A 20,697-nucleotide genomic window follows, 5' to 3' on the forward strand; every position below is an offset into this window, starting at 1 on the left:
AATGTGTGTAAACAGGCTTTTGAAAATACAAATATAGTTTCTTACTCTTCAACTAGGAGAGCAAATTAAGAGAGAGCAGTTTGAGTTAACACCAGTTTGAGTTAACACCAGTTTGAGTTAACACCAGTTTGAGTTAACACACCAATTTGCATTCTTGAATCAGGAAAAGGATGTGAAAAATAAACAAAAGCATCTAAAAATGTCTGCTTGATGAGGAAATGACCTCTTTGCATGCAATCACATGAAACCACTGAGTTGGAAGAGCGCTCTAAGGAAACAGACTGAGCCTGTATCTACAGATGTATTGTTAAGATTGACAATACATTTAAATTAATAACTCAACTGATGTCATTGAAATGAGCTACTGTACGATACAGCAGGCACAGGATGGAATTCATGGTTTTTGCATGTAAACTAACCAGACTTGACTTCACGTCAATTTCCTCAGTCAACATCTTTTCCACAGTACTTCCTGACTTCTGTAGCCAAGCTTAATGCCATCTATAATGAGGCTGTGTAGGAGAACAGTAATTATAATAATGTACATCATTTAGATTTCAAATCCTGTTTTCAAACATAAATAATTGTGAAACACACTAAATATAATTTGTTTAAAATGTATTTAAAACAAAACAATCAAGTGGAAACTTTTTAATAAAAGCCTTTTGAAATACTGGTAATTGGTAAATGGTTGAGGTGCATAAACAAGATCTAGTTTTAAAATGAAGTTTCTAAGATAGAGTTAAAATGTCCCAAGAAAAATGTCCCAGAGTGTGCAGCCAGAGGTCCAGTTGTTTGACGATATGATTAATGACGTCTTCCATCTTTCGTCTCATGACTCAGAACTGTGTCCATGTGATGTCCTGTTATATCATGACCACAGAAATAATGAAAAATATTTATATCAAACAACAGATGAGGAGGAAAAACCCAGAGGGAAAAAGAGAGTGGGGAGACATATTTCAGTGAGAACAAAATAAGACTTTCAGTAAATGTTGAAGGAAAAACAATTAGAGGCAAAGTAAATTGCAGTGAAAACAAAGTCAAACCATGGACCATGTTAAGGATCCCAACAACAGTTGTATTTACAAGGACGAGGGGACTTAAGAAAAACTCAAGAGAAGCTTAAAAACCTGGGTTTTTCCTAATATTTATGATATCTATATACTAGTACAGTATATAGTATACGCCATTATACTATTAACATATAGTCAACAATAATTATATCAAAGACAAAAACCTTAGTGTACATTTAAAGTCTAAGAAATATCATTTCAATGCTAAATTTGTGAGCGAGACATCATTAAGCATTTTGATGATACATTACCTCATTTGGTTCACTGGACGACTGACTGTGCAAAACAGCATCATGGATGGTGGAGAACAGACAGGATTTTGTGACTTTTTCATCAAAGAAACCTCCGGTTTGCAGGTTTTCCACCACGACAGCTGTGAAGACAGACACACCGTGGCCAAACTGGTGATACAGCAGGTCTGAACTCATATGCTGTACATAGGTAGCTGTGACTCACCTGAACTAACACGGTGGTAAAGTCAGAAAAGTCTGTCTCATGATTTGCCAGTACAGCATGTACGCCCCAATGTAAACAAAGCCGTATTCCAGGTATACGGTAGGACATATTCGTTCGCATATTCGTTAGTTCTCATGTGAACCGATCGCCAGGTTTTTTATGCCGTACGTTTGGATGATGGAGCAATACATCTATTTATGGGATATGGTGACGTAACCACGGAATGACAGGTTGAGGACAGTGTAAACCCATTGTAAGTTGCTTCTAAATAACCAAAATTTTACATTTTGTCTCTTTAAAAATGTAGAAACCTAAGACATTTTCAAATATTCACTTATTGCAACGACACGTGTAGACTTACTCTGACAGCCCGTGAGAAACACGTCGATACCCACTGATGCGTAGCCCTTATGGATCTGAAAGAGACAGGACAAGATCAAACCTGGAATCATTCCATCAGTCCAACAGTCTTATTGATCCTAACTAACAACTGTGGCATCTGAGTGATTAAGAGACTGATGAATGTGGCTGTGGAGTTATGGCTGTTGTAAAAGTTTCTGCTCAAACTAAAGGACAATAATATGAACATACTTACGTTGCTCAGTGTTTTGACTCCCATTGTGTCCAGAAAGTTGACTGGACTCAGGTCCAGGATGACGGCTCTGGGGAGTGTTGGGGCAGGCTCAGACTCCACTTGAATGGCAGCAATGTCTTCATCTGGCTCCTAGGAGGAAGGAGGAGGAGGAAGGACACTGAATGCATCAGTGACGAATGGGGAGACTTTAATGCTTGCACAGGGAACCTTGGGGAAAAGGTTGCACTTCACCTGCTGTTGATTCCTGACATTTTGCTCCTCTAATTTTTTAATTTTTTCCTCCAGTTTCTTCTTTGTTGACAGGATCATGGCAACATCAATACCAGACTAATAAGTAAGATAAACTGGATTAGTCATTATTTAAAGCATCAGAGTTGGATGTCTAGAACAATGCACATATATCCACTGGAAACAAAAATGTTTCGTTGTCAGTATGTAACCCCACCCCAACCCCAACCCTCCAAAATCAACTAAGCACACACAACACAAAACACATAATTCTTTTTGTTTGTTTTTCTGTGGGATTGTGGCAATGCATTTTATACTCTTTGAAACAGGTTCTATGTCTTAAGTAATCCTTAAGAAAGAATCAGGAAAGTGTTGTGGTTAGAAAAAAGCTAAAAACAAACCAAAGTAACCAAGGTTACCATAAAATAACAAAAACTATATACCAGTATATTAAAAAAAACATCCCTATATTTTCACCATATATGTGGACATATGTGGTGTCATTTACACTTAACAGCCAGAAAAAAAAAGCAGCCTTGAAGCCCTACAGTCAGACGGTATCACTCTCGAAGCCAGTACTTCTCAAATAGTGGGGCAGTAAGGTGCCACTAGGGGGCGTGAGGGGCTTCCAATGGAATATGGCAGGTTGGACATAAATGTACCACTGCTGTAATAACAAGCCTCCAGTCACTAGGTGGCAGCAGCTCATACAGATAAAAATAAACATGTTATCAGGTTCTTAATAGTATTTCAATCTGCGGGGTGTGGGTCGGGGGGATGACAGAAAAGAATTGAGAACCACTGCTCTAGATTGATAGTGCAGAAACACTGCACTCTGATCAGTTACAGTGCGATGCAAAACACATCACCACAACAAGGTAGAATTTGAATTTCACCATTCCAAAAACAAATCTCCGCTTTATGCACAAATTCACAAAGTGATCCCCAACTCAGAGAACGCCCCTGTTCCCTCTTTATACAAGTACCCTCGGATGCAAACTGACTGGTGAGATGCACACTTTTATTGATCTGGTGTCAGTTTCTCACCCTTGTAAATAAGCCGGTGGCCTCTATGCCTTCTGGGAATCATTATCTGTGCATCGCACGTCTGAAAGAATAGTGCAGCTCTGTGCATGTGACACTTTGACATTTTAATGAATGAAGCTTCTTCCTATTATCTTCCTTCCTAATTCAATTCACTGCCGGACCCCCGTCTCCCATCTTTTGTCATCTTCTTCCCATCTTTCTTCAGTCTGTCTTCTATTTACCCCAAGGAGACATGACAGAAGAGGAAAAACGGATCTCATGTTTGATGTGAGGGGAGCGGGGGTGTCATTTACTCTTCTATTCAGCATTTAGTGAATAGGGGCAAAAGAAAAGAAAATATGAACAATGTCTGTCAAAGTCATGGTGTGTGAACGTGGTAGAGTCAGTTGTAACTGTGAGAAAAAATGTAAAAGGGCATTAAAAGCAGTTAAAATAACTAAGGACGACTGTTCTCCTTTTTATTGGGAGACTGCACGTAGGCTTGTGTGTGTTCATGTCCTAACCTTAATCTTGAGAGCATCTTGATACATCTCTGCGTTTGCGAAGTAAAGTGTGGCAGATGAACGGAAGATCACAATGCCTGGAACTGGCTTCACCTAAAAAATAAAAAATAAATCAATTAGCCGGCCACAGAATTAATTATTTACAATGACAGAGAAAATCAATACACCTGACATACATCTTCAACACTTGAACACCTATTTTAAAAAAAGACAAAACAAACAAAAAATGTTTTGGTTGTCTTGAAGAATCTGACCCAGGAACAGTGGCCCCAGAACGACTGCTGGACTTCTTCATCTCAGCAATTTTTTTTCAAACGTGTTTTTGTTGAGCCACATATTTTTATTGGTGATGATCACATGAATATGTGCAGTGCCACAGATGTGTGAAAGACAGTTCTGCATACAGCATAAAATTACTGTAGAGAGTCTGTGCATGTGAGTGGGTGAAGGGCAAAACTGTAGCATGATGAGTTTTAAGTGGTCACCAAGAGGACAGAGAGTGAGTGAGAGTGAGAGAGAGAGAGATGTTATATTTAGTTTTCGTTTTGCTCACCATCTGTGAGCCAAACTCCATAAACATCTGCAGAGACTGTCGGCTCATTTACAGTTGTTTCCTGCTGCTTTCATTAAACTTCAAAACAATACTAATATGCAGCTTGGAATTTTAATTGTCATCTATAAATCACACTCTGAGGGTTTCATTTGTGCTATCATGTTACAGCATCTTACTGTAATTCTGATTTTACCACATAAAATACATGGCTTTATTAAAACTTGTTAATGTAATAATATTATTATAGCAACATGCTACTGCCCATTTTGAGCCACGTGCATTAATTATAATTTTCTAATAAACTTGCCATGGCTGTACAAATGCCAAAATGTGGAAGACAAAAAAGTATGAGAAGGTTTTTCCTGTATGAATATGATTCGTCTTGATATGTGGTCCCTGACATGAGCGAGTGAACTGTCCGGGCGTACAACACCGCCCTGCCCAGTGACTGCTGGGCTTTGTCACAGGTCTCCTGTAAATCGGACTGAGCAGAAGACGTGGACTGAGTGCATGTTGTTGTCCCATACCTGATGAAAGTCTTCCAGTGGTTTGTAGATGTCACTGCCATGAACTTGTCCTAACAGAGAATATTTAGGTCTGGAAAACACAAAACAAATATTTCTTCCCTTTAACTACTTAAAACAGTTTGAGTTTGATCATACAATGCAATAATTTGAACAGGCACACGCTCAGACTCCTTCATCCTGAGTGTGGTGGCCTGGTAGTGACTTGTTCCTACAATTGTGTCCTGATGATGACTGTGAGCATGGAGAAGGCGATGGAAGCAGCCAGTCCTATATCAGGGTTCAGTAGCAGAGTGAGGATGAAGGTGGACACCCAGATTACCTGGAGCACAGCAGGGAGTCATCGGTATAATGTTAAACCAAATCCACTGGTAAAGGTAAACTGCGGCTTGTCAGGCAAGATGCTATGTTGCATAAAATGAAAAATACAGTGTCCATTAAATATGTTACGCTCTTACTGCAATTACTAATGCAATTCAATTAATCTGGATCTTAACAGATATCTCAAATTTTTTTTCAGTTCAAAAATATTCTTTATAAAAAAAATCCAAACATATTACAAGTTTTGAGTAAATTTACGGTACCTTTGTCCACAAACCCTGGTTATAATATCAAACGTAATAAACAAACTACAATAAACCTAATATACTGTATCTTTGAGGGATATATAAAAGACATCAAATTAAATCACAGTAGAAGATTAAAAATACAGAAATGTCATGCTGTTAAAGAGATCAATAATGTTATAGTTTATAATGTGTCTTACTGCGTCCACTTTGTTCTTCTTCCACAGGACAGGAATGTCTACAAGCTGCTTCAACATACCTTGAAGGTTGACATAGATTATGGCAGACAGCACTGCCTGAAATCAAATAATGAACTGTTTAAAATGTGGCATTTCATCCTGGAAGTCGGTGATCAGTTTATCTAATCCTAACATTCAATGTAAATCAAGTTTAGCCTGAAGCACAATAACTGTTATTGATAACTGTTACACTAGTAATCCTATAATATTGTACTGTTCAATTACACACATCATCATACCTTGGGCAGACTCTCAAAGAGATAGCCAATCCACAGCACAATACAAAGAATAATTACAGATGACACAGCTGCAGCAATCTGCAGAGAGAGAAGACAAGAATGAGTGAGAAACAAAGAGGAGATTAAGGTAGCATCTTCCCTAACTCTCCTCTCCTCACCTTTCATCACCTCTTCTTCCCTCTCCTATCCTGTCATCTCATCTCCCCTCCTCCCCTCTCATTTCCTCATCTCTTCTCTCCTTTGCTTTCCTCCCGTCTCCAGTTTTGTATACTCTTCTGTTGTCTTCTCTATTTCCTCGCCCTCCCCTCGGCTCCTCTTTCCCCTCTGTCTAATGAAGCTTTGCTGATTAATGGTGTTGTCAGACCTAATGGTTTCAGCAACATTTGGTTTGTTTACTAGATGTGAGAACTGATTTGTTTCCATTACTGTCCCCTAAATATGCTAGTATATCAGTCTGTATAAACAACACAAGAGACCCCCAAAAAAATTAAATCTTAAAAAAGACAATTAATAGTTAATAATAATTAATAGTAGCAGTACGCTGCAGCTTGTTTTGTATGGAAGTTAGATAAAACCTCAGGATGTCATGACCTTTAGCCTTTCCATTTGTTTTCCACTCACCTGAGTGTTCCCTCCTGTGTTGACCTGCACCATGGTGCGAGACATGGAGCTGCTGACAGAAAAACACTGGAACATTGATCCCACAGAGTTGCTCAGACCAAGAGCAATTAATTCCTTGATAATTAAAAACAAACTTTTAGTATTTGATGTGGTAAAGCAGGGGACTCAAACTCAAATAGGGCATTTGTGGGCTGGAAGTGGTCCCCGGGCCAGGGGTCTGAGACCATTGTATTAAGAAAAAATATCTATACATTTCTGTACCTACCTGGTTGCTGTCCACCTGGTATCCATATTTTATGGCTAAGATTCTTCCCAGTGAGATGGCAATACCATAACCAACCACAGCCAGAGCGAAAGCGTCTCCAATCACCTGACCGAACAGAGAGGCTGGTGGGAACGTGGGTGGCAGGAGACTGATTGGAAAAAAACACACTGTATATATTGCCCATTAGACCACATACATAATTTTTGATACTTTTCTTACCCTGAGGGAATATTCCCCACCACAGCTACTCCATATTTATCTTCTAGATTAACCTGCCAGGAGATGACTGTTCCAATTGCAACCTAAAGAAGGTCACAATAAAATATATCAGTTTGTACTAGGGCTATCAAAATGAATCAGGTTCATTCATTTTTGAAATGTATAAGATTTGATTTTATAACCCATTTTAAATCATTGCGGGAATGACATGCAACATATATCCAACAATCTCATTGTCCATCCACTTATCATTGTTCTACTGTAATACTCAGTCAATACAGTCTTGCATTTGTATTTAAACACAGTGCACAGTTTTCATATTTGGGAATGTCAAATTATCTTGACTAATAATAAGATAAGATTAATTACAATTGTGATTGATTACAAATAATTCCTGATGTGTACTCACAGCCAGCAGCTCCATAGGTAAAGGAACAGGAATCTTTTTGCTGAGGAAAGTATTCAGCTCTTTAGCAAGAACCATGCAGATGATGACGACAATACTGACCACTAGAGTACCTATGTTTGTCTGGGGCAGGAGATAACACAAGTCCACCACAGTCTGGAAAGAGACGTATCAGAGAACAGCATTGTTGTCAGAACATTATAGTTGTGCAGAACATTTATCTCCAGACTTGTGTGTTTCTGTCTTCTATCAGTGTATGTGGGTGTGTGGGTTTCTTTTGTTTCTTGCAGGATCACATGACAGGGAGCCTGTGAGTGGATTGGTCGATGGCGTCCATTTAAACCGACTGGCGCCAGATCTCTTCCCTTTTTCCCCTCATCATCCTTGAGCTAAGGCCTGCTGTCACCTCGCCGCGTGCTCTGTGTGGTTTACCTTATGTAACCTTTGATTGCCCTTGTTTTTGTTTTAAAAAAATTCTGATAGTGAGCTTAGGTTAAAACCCTGTATTTTGTTTTCTTTTGTTTGTTGGAGGAAAGAGCAGGGTCCTCTTAGTTTTGTTTGTTGTATGTTGGCATTGTTTCCTCACTTCCTCAGAAAATTAAATGCTGCTTTAAAACTATAAACTTTTAGACTTTCATTCTTGGGGACGAGAAGCGAAAGGGGGGCTACAAATTGTGCTACGTACCAGTTCCCCTAGACTGGGGACAAAACACATGTTAAACAAACAACACAAATGTCATTGCAGAGCTGAAGTCAATTGGATGCAGAGATGTAGTTGAGTTATTTTGGGACCATCAGACATGAAACCAAACCGGCTCTAGAAAAGTGCTAGACAAAGGAGTATACATGAAGTGACAATACAAACAAAAAACCCAATTTTCTCCATATATTTGTAAGCATGTCAGCTTCATTCTGGACAAACTACAAAGGCCGGGGTCTATGCTTGAACTCTGCCCACCAGCTCCTATTTTTAACGTTTTGTTTATCATTAAGAGGAGAATCAGAGAAAGAACTGGAAAGGTGTACCAGGAACTTTGTACCAGGTACTTGTTCTTTGATTACTTACATACAAAAACTTACATATATCAAGGATAATGGTCCACTGTATCTCACAGGGTTAATGCCAAAGGTGTATTTGAGCTGGCTCACAATGACATGGATAGAAGCCCCTGTGGTATAGCCTCTGACCAGGGGTTCAGACAGGTAGGTCACCACGAAACCAAACTGGAGAACACCGAGCATTATCTACGTGAAGGAAGATTAGAATTAGTATCTTCATTTGACACATCAAAGACATTCTTTCATGACCATCAACTCCAATAGTCAAGAGTGGCCTGTGTGAATTGTACAGTTTAAAGCATGAGTGATTTTATTTTTATGATACAAGAATAACCAATAGGATTATTTGTTATCCCCAAACTTTTTTGCACCACACAGGATGTCGGTGAGGGGACATCATATGTAATTTAAATATTACATAATGTATATTAATTTAATGTCATTCTTTTATATCATGCACTTTCATTTTAGGATTTGATATTTTCTTTTAACTAGTCTGTCTAATATTTCTGTCTAATATTTACCCATTGCTCCCTTTTTGAAGAAGTTCTCCAGTGCACTTTTTAGTTAGTTGGAGTTTTTACAGTTATATGAAAACTGCAACTGATTCAAGCACTGAAAAGAGGTATTGACAAGAGTGTTTTGTTTTTTTTTTTTTCAAATTTGGATATCTTTCAAACCTAATTGAAAACAAAATCTAAATAAACATTTTGTTGCTCAGTAGTAGTCCCAGGCCTGGTGTTGGGGATCCCTGAGCATCAACAATAGTAAAACTAGGTCAATATGACCTAGACCATTATACTTAAGAAGCATTTAACAATTCCCTGAAAATAATTGCTAATCCCTGCCATGAATAATGTCTATTTTCAACAGTTAGTGAAAAGGTTATTTTGATAGACCTTGTGTTCTCAATGAGAGAGCCACTAAATCTCAAACTGTACTCTGTTCAGTTTGGTTTCAGTCCTTTCTTTTAATATTTACCTGGAATAATCCAGTCATAAAGGTGACCGCTGTTGCTACTCTGACCCTCTCCGTGTCCCTTGACACGGCATCAACTATACTGCCGTTGGTCACATTGTCCCATATCATAAAGTTGGAGTCAGGGGCTAGTCGTTCTGTCACTCCTCCTATCATGACACTCATCACAGCAAACGTGCCTGGAGGAGAAAAAAAGAGATAAAACTCATGTCTCAATACTTTGTGTTGTTGTGAAATTGTTTTTTGTGTTTGTCTAATAGCCATGATTTTACAAAGCTCGAGGTTCCGGGTATCTCAAAAATGTTTTACCTATTTAATCCTATTTATATAATTTCATTGAGGGGAGAATTTCTTTTTCTTAAGATATATATATATGTAAGATATATCTGGTCTCTCCACTTCATGTTCCCTCATTTGCTTTCCTTTTCTTTCCTGTCTTAAAACCTCCCTTCTCCTCTCCTCTCCGCTCCTCTCCTCACCTGTCTTCTAATATTTGGAGATAACATTTCAAAGGGAGAATAATGATATATAAGTATGTATGATGCAGGTTATGTAAAAGTACAAACCTATGGAGATGTGCTTGGATGTTCCAAAGATAAAGTAGATGAGAGGAGGGTATAAAGAGGAGTAAAGGCCAAAAACAGGAGGAACAGATGCCAGCAAGGCGTAGGCCATACCTGTGGCGATAACACAGAATGATTAGACTGTATTTTTACATTCAAAACTACTTCACTGTTGTTCCCCCTTTCCATCCTCACCCTGTGGCAGATGCATGATGCCCACACTGACTCCAGAGATCAGGTCTCCTATGAGGTTCTCCTTGATGGAGTAATGAGGTAGCCATGATAAGACAGGGAGACGGTCCAGCAGGTGTCTCTTCAACTGAGGACCACTGCACCTGAGATATGAAGTTACAGAGTAATCAAATATATATGGTATATGTTTAGATGTAGTATCAATCCTGGGGGTTTTCAGCTTATTCCACAAATACTGTTCTACAGGACCGTGATTGTTGTGAATTTTTACTTTACTTTCTTTGTTACAACCAGAAGCACAACAAATGTTTAGAGAAAGCATATTGTCTTCTCATGACAAGGACAATCAATTGGCTATATTGAGAATTCTTTGCTGATATTTTCATTCAAGAAGCATCGTTGGAGTTGGCTGATGAGAAAAAGGTTGTTTTCTGGTTTATCTGTTGTTGAATGTATAAATACAATCACAAAACATGTCAATACATTTTGTTTATTTATTTATTTTATCTTTCATGAAAACAAAGTGTATTGTTTGAAACTATTTCATTTTCAACATCTGGCAATGTGCCTGCAAACATTTTATCTCCAGACTTGTGTGTTTCTGTCTTCTATCAGTGTATGTGGGTGTGTGGGTTTCTTTTGTTTCTTGCAGGATCACATGACAGGGAGCCTGTGAGTGGATTGGTCGATGGCGTCCATTTAAACCGACTGGCGCCAAATCTCTTCCCTTTTTCCCCTCATCATCCTTGAGCTAAGGCCTGCTGTCACCTCGCCGCGTGCTCTGTGTGGTTTACCTTATGTAACCTTTGATTGTTTGTAATTAGGAAGAAAATAGAGGAGTGAGAAGCCCTTGTTTTTGTTTAAAACATTTTCCCCTGTTTCAAACTATTTCATTTTCAACATCTGGCAATGTGCCTGCAAACATTTTAGCTTAAAATAATTTAGAGGAATTTAGGATTCTCTTACACAGAAACACAAACATTCAAGTTCAATAAGCAAACACTGAAGAATGAAAGTGTATGTCGTACTAATCATTAGTCCTAACATTGAAGCTCTTAAGCAACGGGGTGTCTCATGTGTTTTGCTTGCAGTTTTCTATGACTTCTTCTGACTACAGCTATACTGAAATTAGCACACCTGTTTAGAAATGTTTCCTGCAAGCGCTAATATTTGTAGTTATTTTAATTAATGTACATTTATGCACTGTATCGTATCTCCAGCACTAAAATACACTTTTTAAATCATGATTAAGATATGCTCCCATGACTATGACAAATGTAATGTAATTAATTCACAATAATGAGAAATTATTTAATTAATATACAAAGTATTCAGTGGTTCTCAAATTTGTCTCAAACATGTACCGTTCCCCACCAGAGGGGTGCGCCCCACACTTTGCACTGGTTTAATTACATTTGGTTGCTCAACACTTGACCCAAATGATTTGCTTTTTGACAATAGTACTCTTTAAAACAGAAGTACAAAAAGTACTTCTATGTAAAAGCTAACGTAATCAAATTAATTAAAAAAATTCATATAGTAAATACTGTCTTAATTTCTCACTTAACATTCACTTCAAACACAAGGTTATCAATTCAACTGAAAATGAATGCTTGTGCTTACATGCTCTATGTAGGTGCAGAAGTGTAAGCGTTATTAGTTTGTAAGAAATACTGTAAGAATCTGTAATATTAAGTTTAGCTTTTAGGATTCAGAGAACAAAATAAACCACCTCAGACTTTTTTGATTTTAAGTTTTGGAAAACCTCTATTTTTAAGCTTGCTTGAAAACAGCAAAACAAACATGTCTGTTTTACTGGCAGACATACATTTAAAGGGCCTGTGTCGCTTAAATTCACACTGTTCCCTGACTGTTAATGTGTCTTTGTGTGTTAGCTACAAGCAGCTTTACCTCACTGACTTTTTGACCTTCTCAGACAGAGACAAGGTCATCTCAGACTTTTCTGCAATCTCCTCCACAGCTGTTTCATCCAGGATTCTCCTGTGGACCTTATACCCCAACCTTTTGTCCGCCATAGTTAAATACTTCTGTAAAACAAAGAAAAAAAACTTTTACCTAATCTCTTTTTCAAAAGGTTAATGTTTAACCTTATGAAAAAAGTTGCATTTTTCTTTAGGTTGATGTTTTATATGAACCAAAATTCTTTGTACTTAGCTGGACACCTGTCTGTAATATTTTTGAAACAACAAAAAAAATAATCTGAATCTACGAGGAAGGTAAAATTACGGATATGAAGTCGCAACGTTCCGAGAAAAAAGCTGAAAGTTTGAGACTAAAGTTGTACCGGTTAGAAAAAAGTCGCAGGTTTACAAAGAAAAACAAAGAGAAGTAAACAAGCACAAAGTCATAAATGTGTGAAATAAAATCATATATTTATGAGTTAACGTCGTAATATTAGTGCAAACGTAAACGAGCCACAGTGATGCTACCGTGACGGTGATGCTAGTCATTTCTGGTATTATTTTATCTCATAAACTTAAGACTTTACTCTTAACATTGCGAGTTTTTCCCCCGTCATGTTACGACTGACAGATGCACAACTCCTTATTTTATTATACTTACTCATTCATCGTATAATTTTGATTACCTTGTGTTCTTCTTCGAAATGGGTTCTTCTTTTTCCCCTCTAGTGGTATTACTGTGGTGTTTCCAGAGGAAATAAATCCAGTCGTATCCAGACTCTCGGTCAGGAACTCCAAACTCAGAATTACGCCCAATATCGTAACTTATCTTCCAAATAAGACTTCTTCCTCAGTGGAGTCGTCTTTGGGACTTGGTCGAATTGTTCATCATACCCAGGAGTGTCCCCGCAGAATGCTGTCCAGTCCCTTGGTATCAGGACAGACTGATACAGGAGTATGTTTCTTTCTCAGTACTTTCCACAAAGACCTTGAGGAGACGGATGATAAGACAAATAACTACTGTTGTTGAGGAACAGGGCAAAGTACCCAACACTATGTGAACATTAACGTCTTTTTGTGCCTTGGTACGACACGTAAAATATAGCTAACACGATTGTCTGTATTTCTGAAGATCTATTTAATTCCGTCTGCATAAACCATGAATAATAATAAAGTAAATGATCGCAGTAGTATTAATGGAAGCTCAGTGCATATCATTTCACCTCTGGACGGATTCTAAGAGATATGTTATCTGTGAGGTGATTGAATAAGAAAACACCCTGGTTGCCGTTGTTAATGTTCAGTTGTACTTACTGAGTCTGTTGACTGAATAACAGGATGAGAAAACTGCCTAAACACTAAGTAATCAGTAGTAAGTAAACAGTAAGGCTTACTGAGACATTGTTTTACAGTATCTTCTGTCCATCTTGGCAACAAGGTCTGCTAAACTGAGACTAAGCATTTGACGGGTGACCTCACAATCACATTCTTATTTGTTATGATTATATTTGTATTCTTTGAAAAGTGATCAAGTTGTTACAGTTTTTACTATAAATAATTTCCTTTCATGTCCAATCGTTCCTCAAATATCTGCAGGGTAATTTTGATCTCAGCACCTGCCAAACTTGCTTTTGGGTACATGTTATCATTTATCATATAACAACTCATGTCATGACTGAAGACTTATTTAACCTTCTTTATCCATGCCAGTAGCATTACCAACACTGTGAAGAAAAACAATCTGTATAATAATTTGAGTACAAAAAAACAAACAAAACATGATGTTACTTAAACACAGTGCAGGAAAATGTTTTTTTTTTTCCACCAAAATCCTCCAGCTTTAAATGTTATTCCAAGAACCAGCATGTTATCTTGAAGATTCAGCACACATACACAGAACAATAACGATCAATTATCTTAATTCATAACAATTAATCAAGATTAATTACAATTGTGATTGATTACAAATAATTCCTGATGTGTACTCACAGCCAGCAGCTCCATAGGTAAAGGAACAGGAATCTTTTTGCTGAGGAAAGTATTCAGCTCTTTAGCAAGAACCATGCAGATGATGACGACAATACTGACCACTAGAGTACCTATGTTTGTCTGGGGCAGGAGATAACACAAGTCCACCACAGTCTGGAAAGAGACGTATCAGAGAACAGCATTGTTGTCAGAACATTATAGTTGTGCAGAACATTTATCTCCAGACGTCTGTCATTTTAAGCTGTTTTTTAAAATTAGTTCACTTGTCTCCCTGCAGGCATCTCTTGGCTTATTTGCTTTTCATATGAAAGATCACATTAACCTGTCTGAAAGACAGGTTAATGTGATATTAACAGAGAAGTCCTGCAAATATAACAATGTGGAAGGTGGGCTTGGCAATGGAGGAGGACTGTAAACAGTCAGACCAGAAAGCTATCTGTCAGGACAGAAATATTAGTTAAACAACACAAATGTAATTTTTGTTCACTTCTACCTTTATTTTATTATAGAAATTTATATTATCTATTAAATTGTATTTAAATTACATTTAATGTAGAAATGTATAATAAGCTGTAAAATGCTTATTGAGAGTTGGAACGAAAATAAATGTGGAGTGGGGAGACTGTGTGTGGGTGTGGCTGGAGGTGCGAGGGAAGTGAAGGATGAGAGCGAGTGAAGCACGGTGGAGAAAAATACAAGTTGCTGTACATCGTTATTTACAATAAAGTTCCAAAGGCATTAGGGCCATTAATACACCTCATCGGTCGCCGAACAGATCAGACTGGTTTCCTCTTTAAATATGCAATTATAAGCTAATTCTGTGGTTCTTAACCAGTTCTTAACTGTCTTTCTCACAAACCATTACATACATATTTAGCTATCAGCAGTTTGAACGACTCAGGCTGTAAATACAGTAGTTGGTTCAGCTGAGAACAAAATATATTACAAACAGATTATTGGCCTGTTTTATCAACCAAAGCCAGACTGTACAGTGGAGCGAGACTACGAGTGACACTTGACTTCAGTTCTGTAACAGTCCTCAGCAGTCACAGCCTCACTGATTGTTCCAGGTCATATGTGGTGCTTCACCACTGTGATAAAAGTTTTGAAAATGGTTAACCTTCCCAGTTAATACAAGTTGGAACATTTTGTGCTCGGATCTGTTGATACTGAAGTGCACTGAGTAACGGATGTCAGCCTGAGTATATATTAGCCCTGACCTTATGCTATCTCTGTAATGTGATAATAAAAATGAAGCAGCAAAATGTAATATGAAAATACAGATTAAAAGAAAAAAAAAAAAACATACAATGCTGTTGTGATGATTTTAAAAATACATTTAACAGAACATGTTGTGTCTTGTACTTTCACGCAGTACAGTAAAAGATTCTTCCATTCCATCTGATGCAACATTTATGTAGAGGTTTCATCCTCCACCTTTGCATTTATTGTTTTTTTGTTTTTTTTTTCAGGACACAAACAGTTAGGTTTATTTTAGATTACAGCTAAAACAACACTTTGTCAGCCTCTTTCTGTCTGTTAGTCCACTGTCTGAAATAAACAAAAACTAACGTATGATAACAGAAAAATTACCCACAAGAAGGACAATGTGTGACCATGGGTTAAGTGACTAAAACAGTTGAGAGACTTTATAACCTTAACAAACATCATATCACCCATATCATGGAGAACAAAGTGGAAAAAGAGATACGAGTGAGTGTGTGTGTGTGTGTGTGTGTGTGTGTGTGTGTGTGTGTGTGTGTGTGTAACATATGCAGTCTAGATGTTACACAATGCACATACAATATAAATGTCTTTGATCAGTAAAGAAAACCCTGATAATGACATTTTGTCACTTCCTGTAAAGGGTAGAAAAGCGCTTATTTTCGCCAAATCAAATGGGATTAGTGGAGACAAGAGGAGAAATCAAGAGTTTGTCTGAGGGACAGAAAAATCCTCTAAATTCCTGCTTTAACGTTTGCGCAAAGGCAGCATGATTCTACTTTGACGTGACTCACTTGTAGATTTGGTAATCTTAAGAGCAGGGGTCACCAACCTTGTTCAAGCCGAGAGCTACTTCCTGGCTACTGGTTAATGCGAAGGGCTACCAGTTCGACACACACTTCTGAAATGGACAATTGGCTCAATTTACCTTTGACTAGATGTTATTATTAATAATTAATGATATTCATCTATGTGAAGACACTGATAATGTTAATGATTTCTCACAATAAATATCAACAAGGATTTAACAAGAGAGGAAAATGATAAATATCAATCTGCAACACTTTATTTCTATATTTTCTCAAATGTTTTTCAAATTGAACATTTTCAAACGATCACTTCTGCGACACAAAAGTTAAATCACTATGTCCCATTTTCAATAGCCACTAACATTTTTTAACAAATCATGAATTACTTTGCACAATTAATACATCATGTAAAACACACACAAAAAAAAATCAACTTTTAGATTTTTTAATAAATACTATTGAACTATTGCTGTCACACACACACAAAAAACCAGCTGGGTATGACATAATTACGTGATAACTTTCACGTTATTTTGTGATAAGTTTCATGTTATTTCGTGATATAATTTTTCTTTACATATTCTTTTTTCCAAATACCTTTATGAGAGGAACGTGACTTTACAGTAATGTTTACTTTCTACACCAACCTCACTCTACACCTCTGTTGCTAAGCAACTCCAGAGTAAACTGTTAGAGACTCTTTCATGACAACCAAGACAGCAAACACACTTGTCACATCATAACTCTCACACACACACACACACACACACACACACACAGGAAGAGCACACACATTTCCATGGCATCATTGTACCATTAAATAATAATATTCATACAAATAATCATTAATAACAAGATCAACAACAATAATAATAATAATAATAATAATAATAATAATAATGAAATTATCCTGACTTGGTGGACATACTGTTTAAGGTCGTGTTGACTGTCAACAGTCCAGATCTAAAACTGCTGTTGGAACAGTAGGCTACAAGTGACTTACGTTGGCAGCAGGCAAGAATCACCTCTATACCAATTTTCCCGTAGTCTCTGTGAATCTAGAGGGGAAAAAACAAAACAGTAAAAAGGATCAAAATGGGCTTTTTATAAATTTGACTGACAATGTAACATTAAAATGGATGGAAACATAAATATAAAATGTTTCATACAGATAGACATCTGAACACAGGCTTCAGAATTGGGCTCCCTGTGTATGAAATGTTTTTTTTTTTACATACACCAGAGTCTAAGGGGAACACATTTATTAAATAAAGGAGAGGGGAACTGTGTCATTGTTCTCTGTTATAGCCATACATTTTTTAGTGCTTTGACTGCCATCATACTGAAGAACAAGAGTTTAGTTTTTCTCACCATGTCCCGACATGTTTTGATATTTCTTCTGAAGTTTCTTCCTGTTTGCCTCATGTTTCTTACTTGCAGTAAAACTCTTTGTAAAATCAATTTCAGACTTTAAAAAATAAAACTGCATAAATGCAATGAAAATGATGCAAGTACAAAGTGCTGGCAGTGAAAAGAAAAGAAAAAAAATACTGTATTTACTTTGAGGCTTGTGTCCACATTTGTGTGTGTCACCTCACCTTCTTCCTCAAGGCATCCTGGTACATGTCAGCGTTACAATCCCATGCTTAAAACTTTATGAAATTAAATGAGCTGTAATACTGCCATCCAGTGACTTTCACTTTAACATATAGACGTTTATCCCCAGAAATGATGAAAACTGCCTGTACACTGTACGGAAAAAGACGCCCGACAAAAGGTGAAATCGGGCCGTGCGTCGCCTGGTCGTGCGTCTCAAAAATCGGGTCAAAAAAACCCACGGGCTAAAATCGTACAGTGTATGCCCGGCCAAGGTAGGGGTTCAAAAAGCATACAACGAACAAGAGCTAGCCGTCAGTTACCCACATGGCGTGAACAACACTCTGGCGCCGTCTTCCGGTGTCCTTAAATACTCCACAGTGATGAATGGATCGTCTGCAGGTGTGCGTCCACGCCCCCACACAGACGATCCATTCACTACTAGCCAGTTACCAACCCGACAGTTTTCCAACAAGTGATGCCTGAAAGCAGAGATGATCATTTTTATATTATAACGGTGAACCTTTACAAAGTCCTTAAAATAACAGATTGGTTTACTCAGGTGTCAATCATCAAATAACTTCCCCAAGTCAGCACAGATCAAAACCAAAGGCTTCTGTGATTCAGATGATCACTTTTGGAATCTAGCTTAAGGAAAACTTTGAAACGAGTTGATGATTACCTTTCAGATTAGTGATGATGGAGACACCTCCATCCCTTCCTTTTATAGTCAACAAATACCGCCCCTTTTTTGAGTGTGGTTTTCTAACACTAATCCCTGTATCATGTCTTAAAACACGAAAAGGAGATGCCTTCCCTCATACCATTAATCAGTCTTTTCAAATGTTATTCTGTGAATGAAGCACAAGTCTAAGGTTTCCTGAATAAATGAAAACCAGCCAGAGATTTGGGTTTTGCAGCTTTCTCCAGTTCCCATCATTTTGGAGTTCTCTATGAAAACTCCAGGTTCACACCAGGTTCCTGTGAGGGCAGAGGTTGTACCCAACACAGCAGTGATTACTCCATTTTTTTTTTTAGTTCCTACGCATGCCTTTTGGCCTGAATGCGTCAAACAGGTTTTCGGGCGCCTTTCTGGTGCACGGTTTTATTGTTAACCCCAGTTTGGATTGCCAGTGATCGACTTCTTTGGGGCATTTTGTCACAGGAAGCAGTGCCATTGACCACACAGGTGCAAACAGTGCCAGCATTTCTGCATCAGGCGACACTCCTCCCACATCCGATGCCGATGGGAAGGTAATACAACATTCACCAACTGCAATAAGAGATGCCTACTTTGAGTAAACAGTGAAACTAAAGAGCTGTAGACAGTTATTTCAACAATATTATTACAAAAAGTTAAAAAGCCTTTTCACTATTTGAACTCCCACCAAACAGCGATCATTGGAATGAACCAATCCCAGCACTCAACTTGTCTAGACAGTTGTCCAGTCAGAAAACTATTCATTCTAAGGTCAATTAAGAGTGAATAATTTAGCTAACCCTAGACTGTGCTCCCTGGAGAAAAACAGCAAATCCAACAAAAAGAGACATTCCGTTACCTTCTTGCGGTAAAGCATGTTTTTTGTTTTTGTTTGTCCACTCTCTTCTTCACCTCTTGACAAATGCTCAGCAGAAGGAAATGAAAGTCCTGAAATATTGGTTTCTGTACGTTTCCTCTATCCTCTAAATGGATTCTGCCTCCAGTCGGCTCAGGGCACGTGGACTCACAGGAGAGCAGCTGGTCATCAAATATGATCAGAGCTTTTCAACCTGATCTAATACTGGAACCTTCTCAGTGACATTTAATTTCAAGTGACATGTTAATTTTTCCAGCATTCCATCTGACACCTGTGACACGTTTAGATAGAAGACATACACACGCACACACACATGCATGCACACACTCGCCTAATATGCAAATGACTCCACCTACAGTATAATTTCCACCAGTCACTCACACAGTATTAATGTCTCTTCCTGTTTAGACACACTTTAAATACAGAAACAGCTAAACGTTTTTTATGTGATGTGCATCCTTGTTGGAAATTGAATTAAGTGTAAATATAATTAATCCCTGCAAGAAATTAAACAAAACTTTTGTTTTCACTGACGATCCTGCGTGTTAGACATCAACTCATTATGGGGCAATGGTGGCTTAGTGGTTAAGGAAGCGGTCTTGGGTTTCAGGTGCGAGTCCACCAGCTGCTATGTTAAACACTAGACAACAGCACCTATGTGTGGCTAATATTGGTACTGCTGATTCTTCGTGTGAGGGCAGCATGTGCGCAGGGCTGGAACAAATCACTTGGAAAACAACGTTCTGCTTCACTGTCTCTCAGGCTCCTGCACCTGCATTGTTGACAGCTGCCACCAATCACATTAGCTCCTGTTACCAGGCGACCAACCTCTATCTGTTTCAGTTACTTTGCCTTAGCAGCCAATGGGCTGACCCCATTTGTAGTCCAGGAGGGGATTGGTGGAATATGGATTCTAAAAGTGTTTTGGAAATATTTTTCTTTTAAAACATAACACTAACAACGTCTTGGTAAGAACAAGCAAACAGTAGCACAGTGCACTGACCTTCAACCCCATTCACACACCCACACAGTTCAGATGGACTCAAGTGAAGTGCATTTATTCATGGACTATAATCACTCCATAGGGTCCCTGCACATCTGCAGTAGATAATACAGTGGGTAATGTGCTACTCTGACAAAAAGGTTCTGTAAAAAAAAGACTTAAATATAGTTGTTAAGTTACTTCAGAAACATGGACCGTCATTTGTGAAATAAGTATTGAAAACATCACAATCTTCAGCTTTACAGAAA

General features: G+C 38.0%; 1 protein-coding gene across 4 annotated transcripts; it reads right to left on the minus strand.

The window, feature by feature from the left end:
- Positions 1-638: 638 nt before the first annotated feature.
- Positions 639-18,314, minus strand: LOC103384992 (solute carrier family 26 member 6-like). 4 transcript variants are annotated; one of them, XM_025059595.1, is made up of 25 exons: positions 17,872-18,297; positions 17,645-17,720; positions 17,277-17,331; positions 14,351-14,393; positions 14,241-14,280; positions 12,938-13,239; positions 12,241-12,377; positions 10,333-10,472; positions 10,141-10,251; positions 9,578-9,753; positions 8,618-8,782; positions 7,541-7,693; positions 7,132-7,214; positions 6,913-7,060; positions 6,648-6,761; positions 6,027-6,104; positions 5,749-5,844; positions 5,198-5,304; positions 4,986-5,055; positions 3,906-3,998; positions 2,359-2,454; positions 2,128-2,256; positions 1,894-1,948; positions 1,328-1,449; positions 639-863 (listed from the first exon to the last, which is right to left on the minus strand). In XM_025059595.1, exons 7-25 carry the CDS (start codon positions 12,363-12,365, stop codon positions 840-842), a joined length of 2,085 nt encoding a protein of 694 aa, XP_024915363.1. In that variant the 5' UTR covers positions 12,366-12,377; positions 12,938-13,239; positions 14,241-14,280; positions 14,351-14,393; positions 17,277-17,331; positions 17,645-17,720; positions 17,872-18,297; the 3' UTR covers positions 639-839. The 4 variants fall into 4 exon arrangements, 3 of the variants coding, with proteins under 3 accessions (XP_024915363.1, XP_016891804.1, XP_016891805.1); XR_003050929.1 differs by adding an exon at positions 1,533-1,723 and having other exon boundaries at positions 846-863; positions 14,241-14,393; positions 17,872-18,314; XM_017036315.2 differs by having other exon boundaries at positions 14,241-14,393.
- Between the last annotated feature and the right edge of the window lie 2,383 nt (positions 18,315-20,697).

The sequence above is a fragment of the Cynoglossus semilaevis genome, chromosome 10, assembly GCF_000523025.1.
Source record: "Cynoglossus semilaevis isolate Cse_v1.0 chromosome 10, Cse_v1.0, whole genome shotgun sequence".
In the NCBI taxonomy this organism is placed as follows: domain Eukaryota; kingdom Metazoa; phylum Chordata; class Actinopteri; order Pleuronectiformes; family Cynoglossidae; genus Cynoglossus; species Cynoglossus semilaevis.

Coding starts and splice junctions, on each gene's coding strand:
- LOC103384992 (XM_017036316.2), bottom strand. CDS start 12,365: ATGGCGGACAAAAGGTTGGGGTATAAGGTCCACAGGAGAATCCTGGAT. Junction 9,754..10,140: donor ATCCAAGCACATCTCCATAG/GTTTGTACTTTT, acceptor TTTCTCCTCCAG/GCACGTTTGCTGTGATGAGT. Junction 1,949..2,127: donor GAGTCAAAACACTGAGCAAC/GTAAGTATGTTC, acceptor TGTCTCTTTCAG/ATCCATAAGGGCTACGCATC.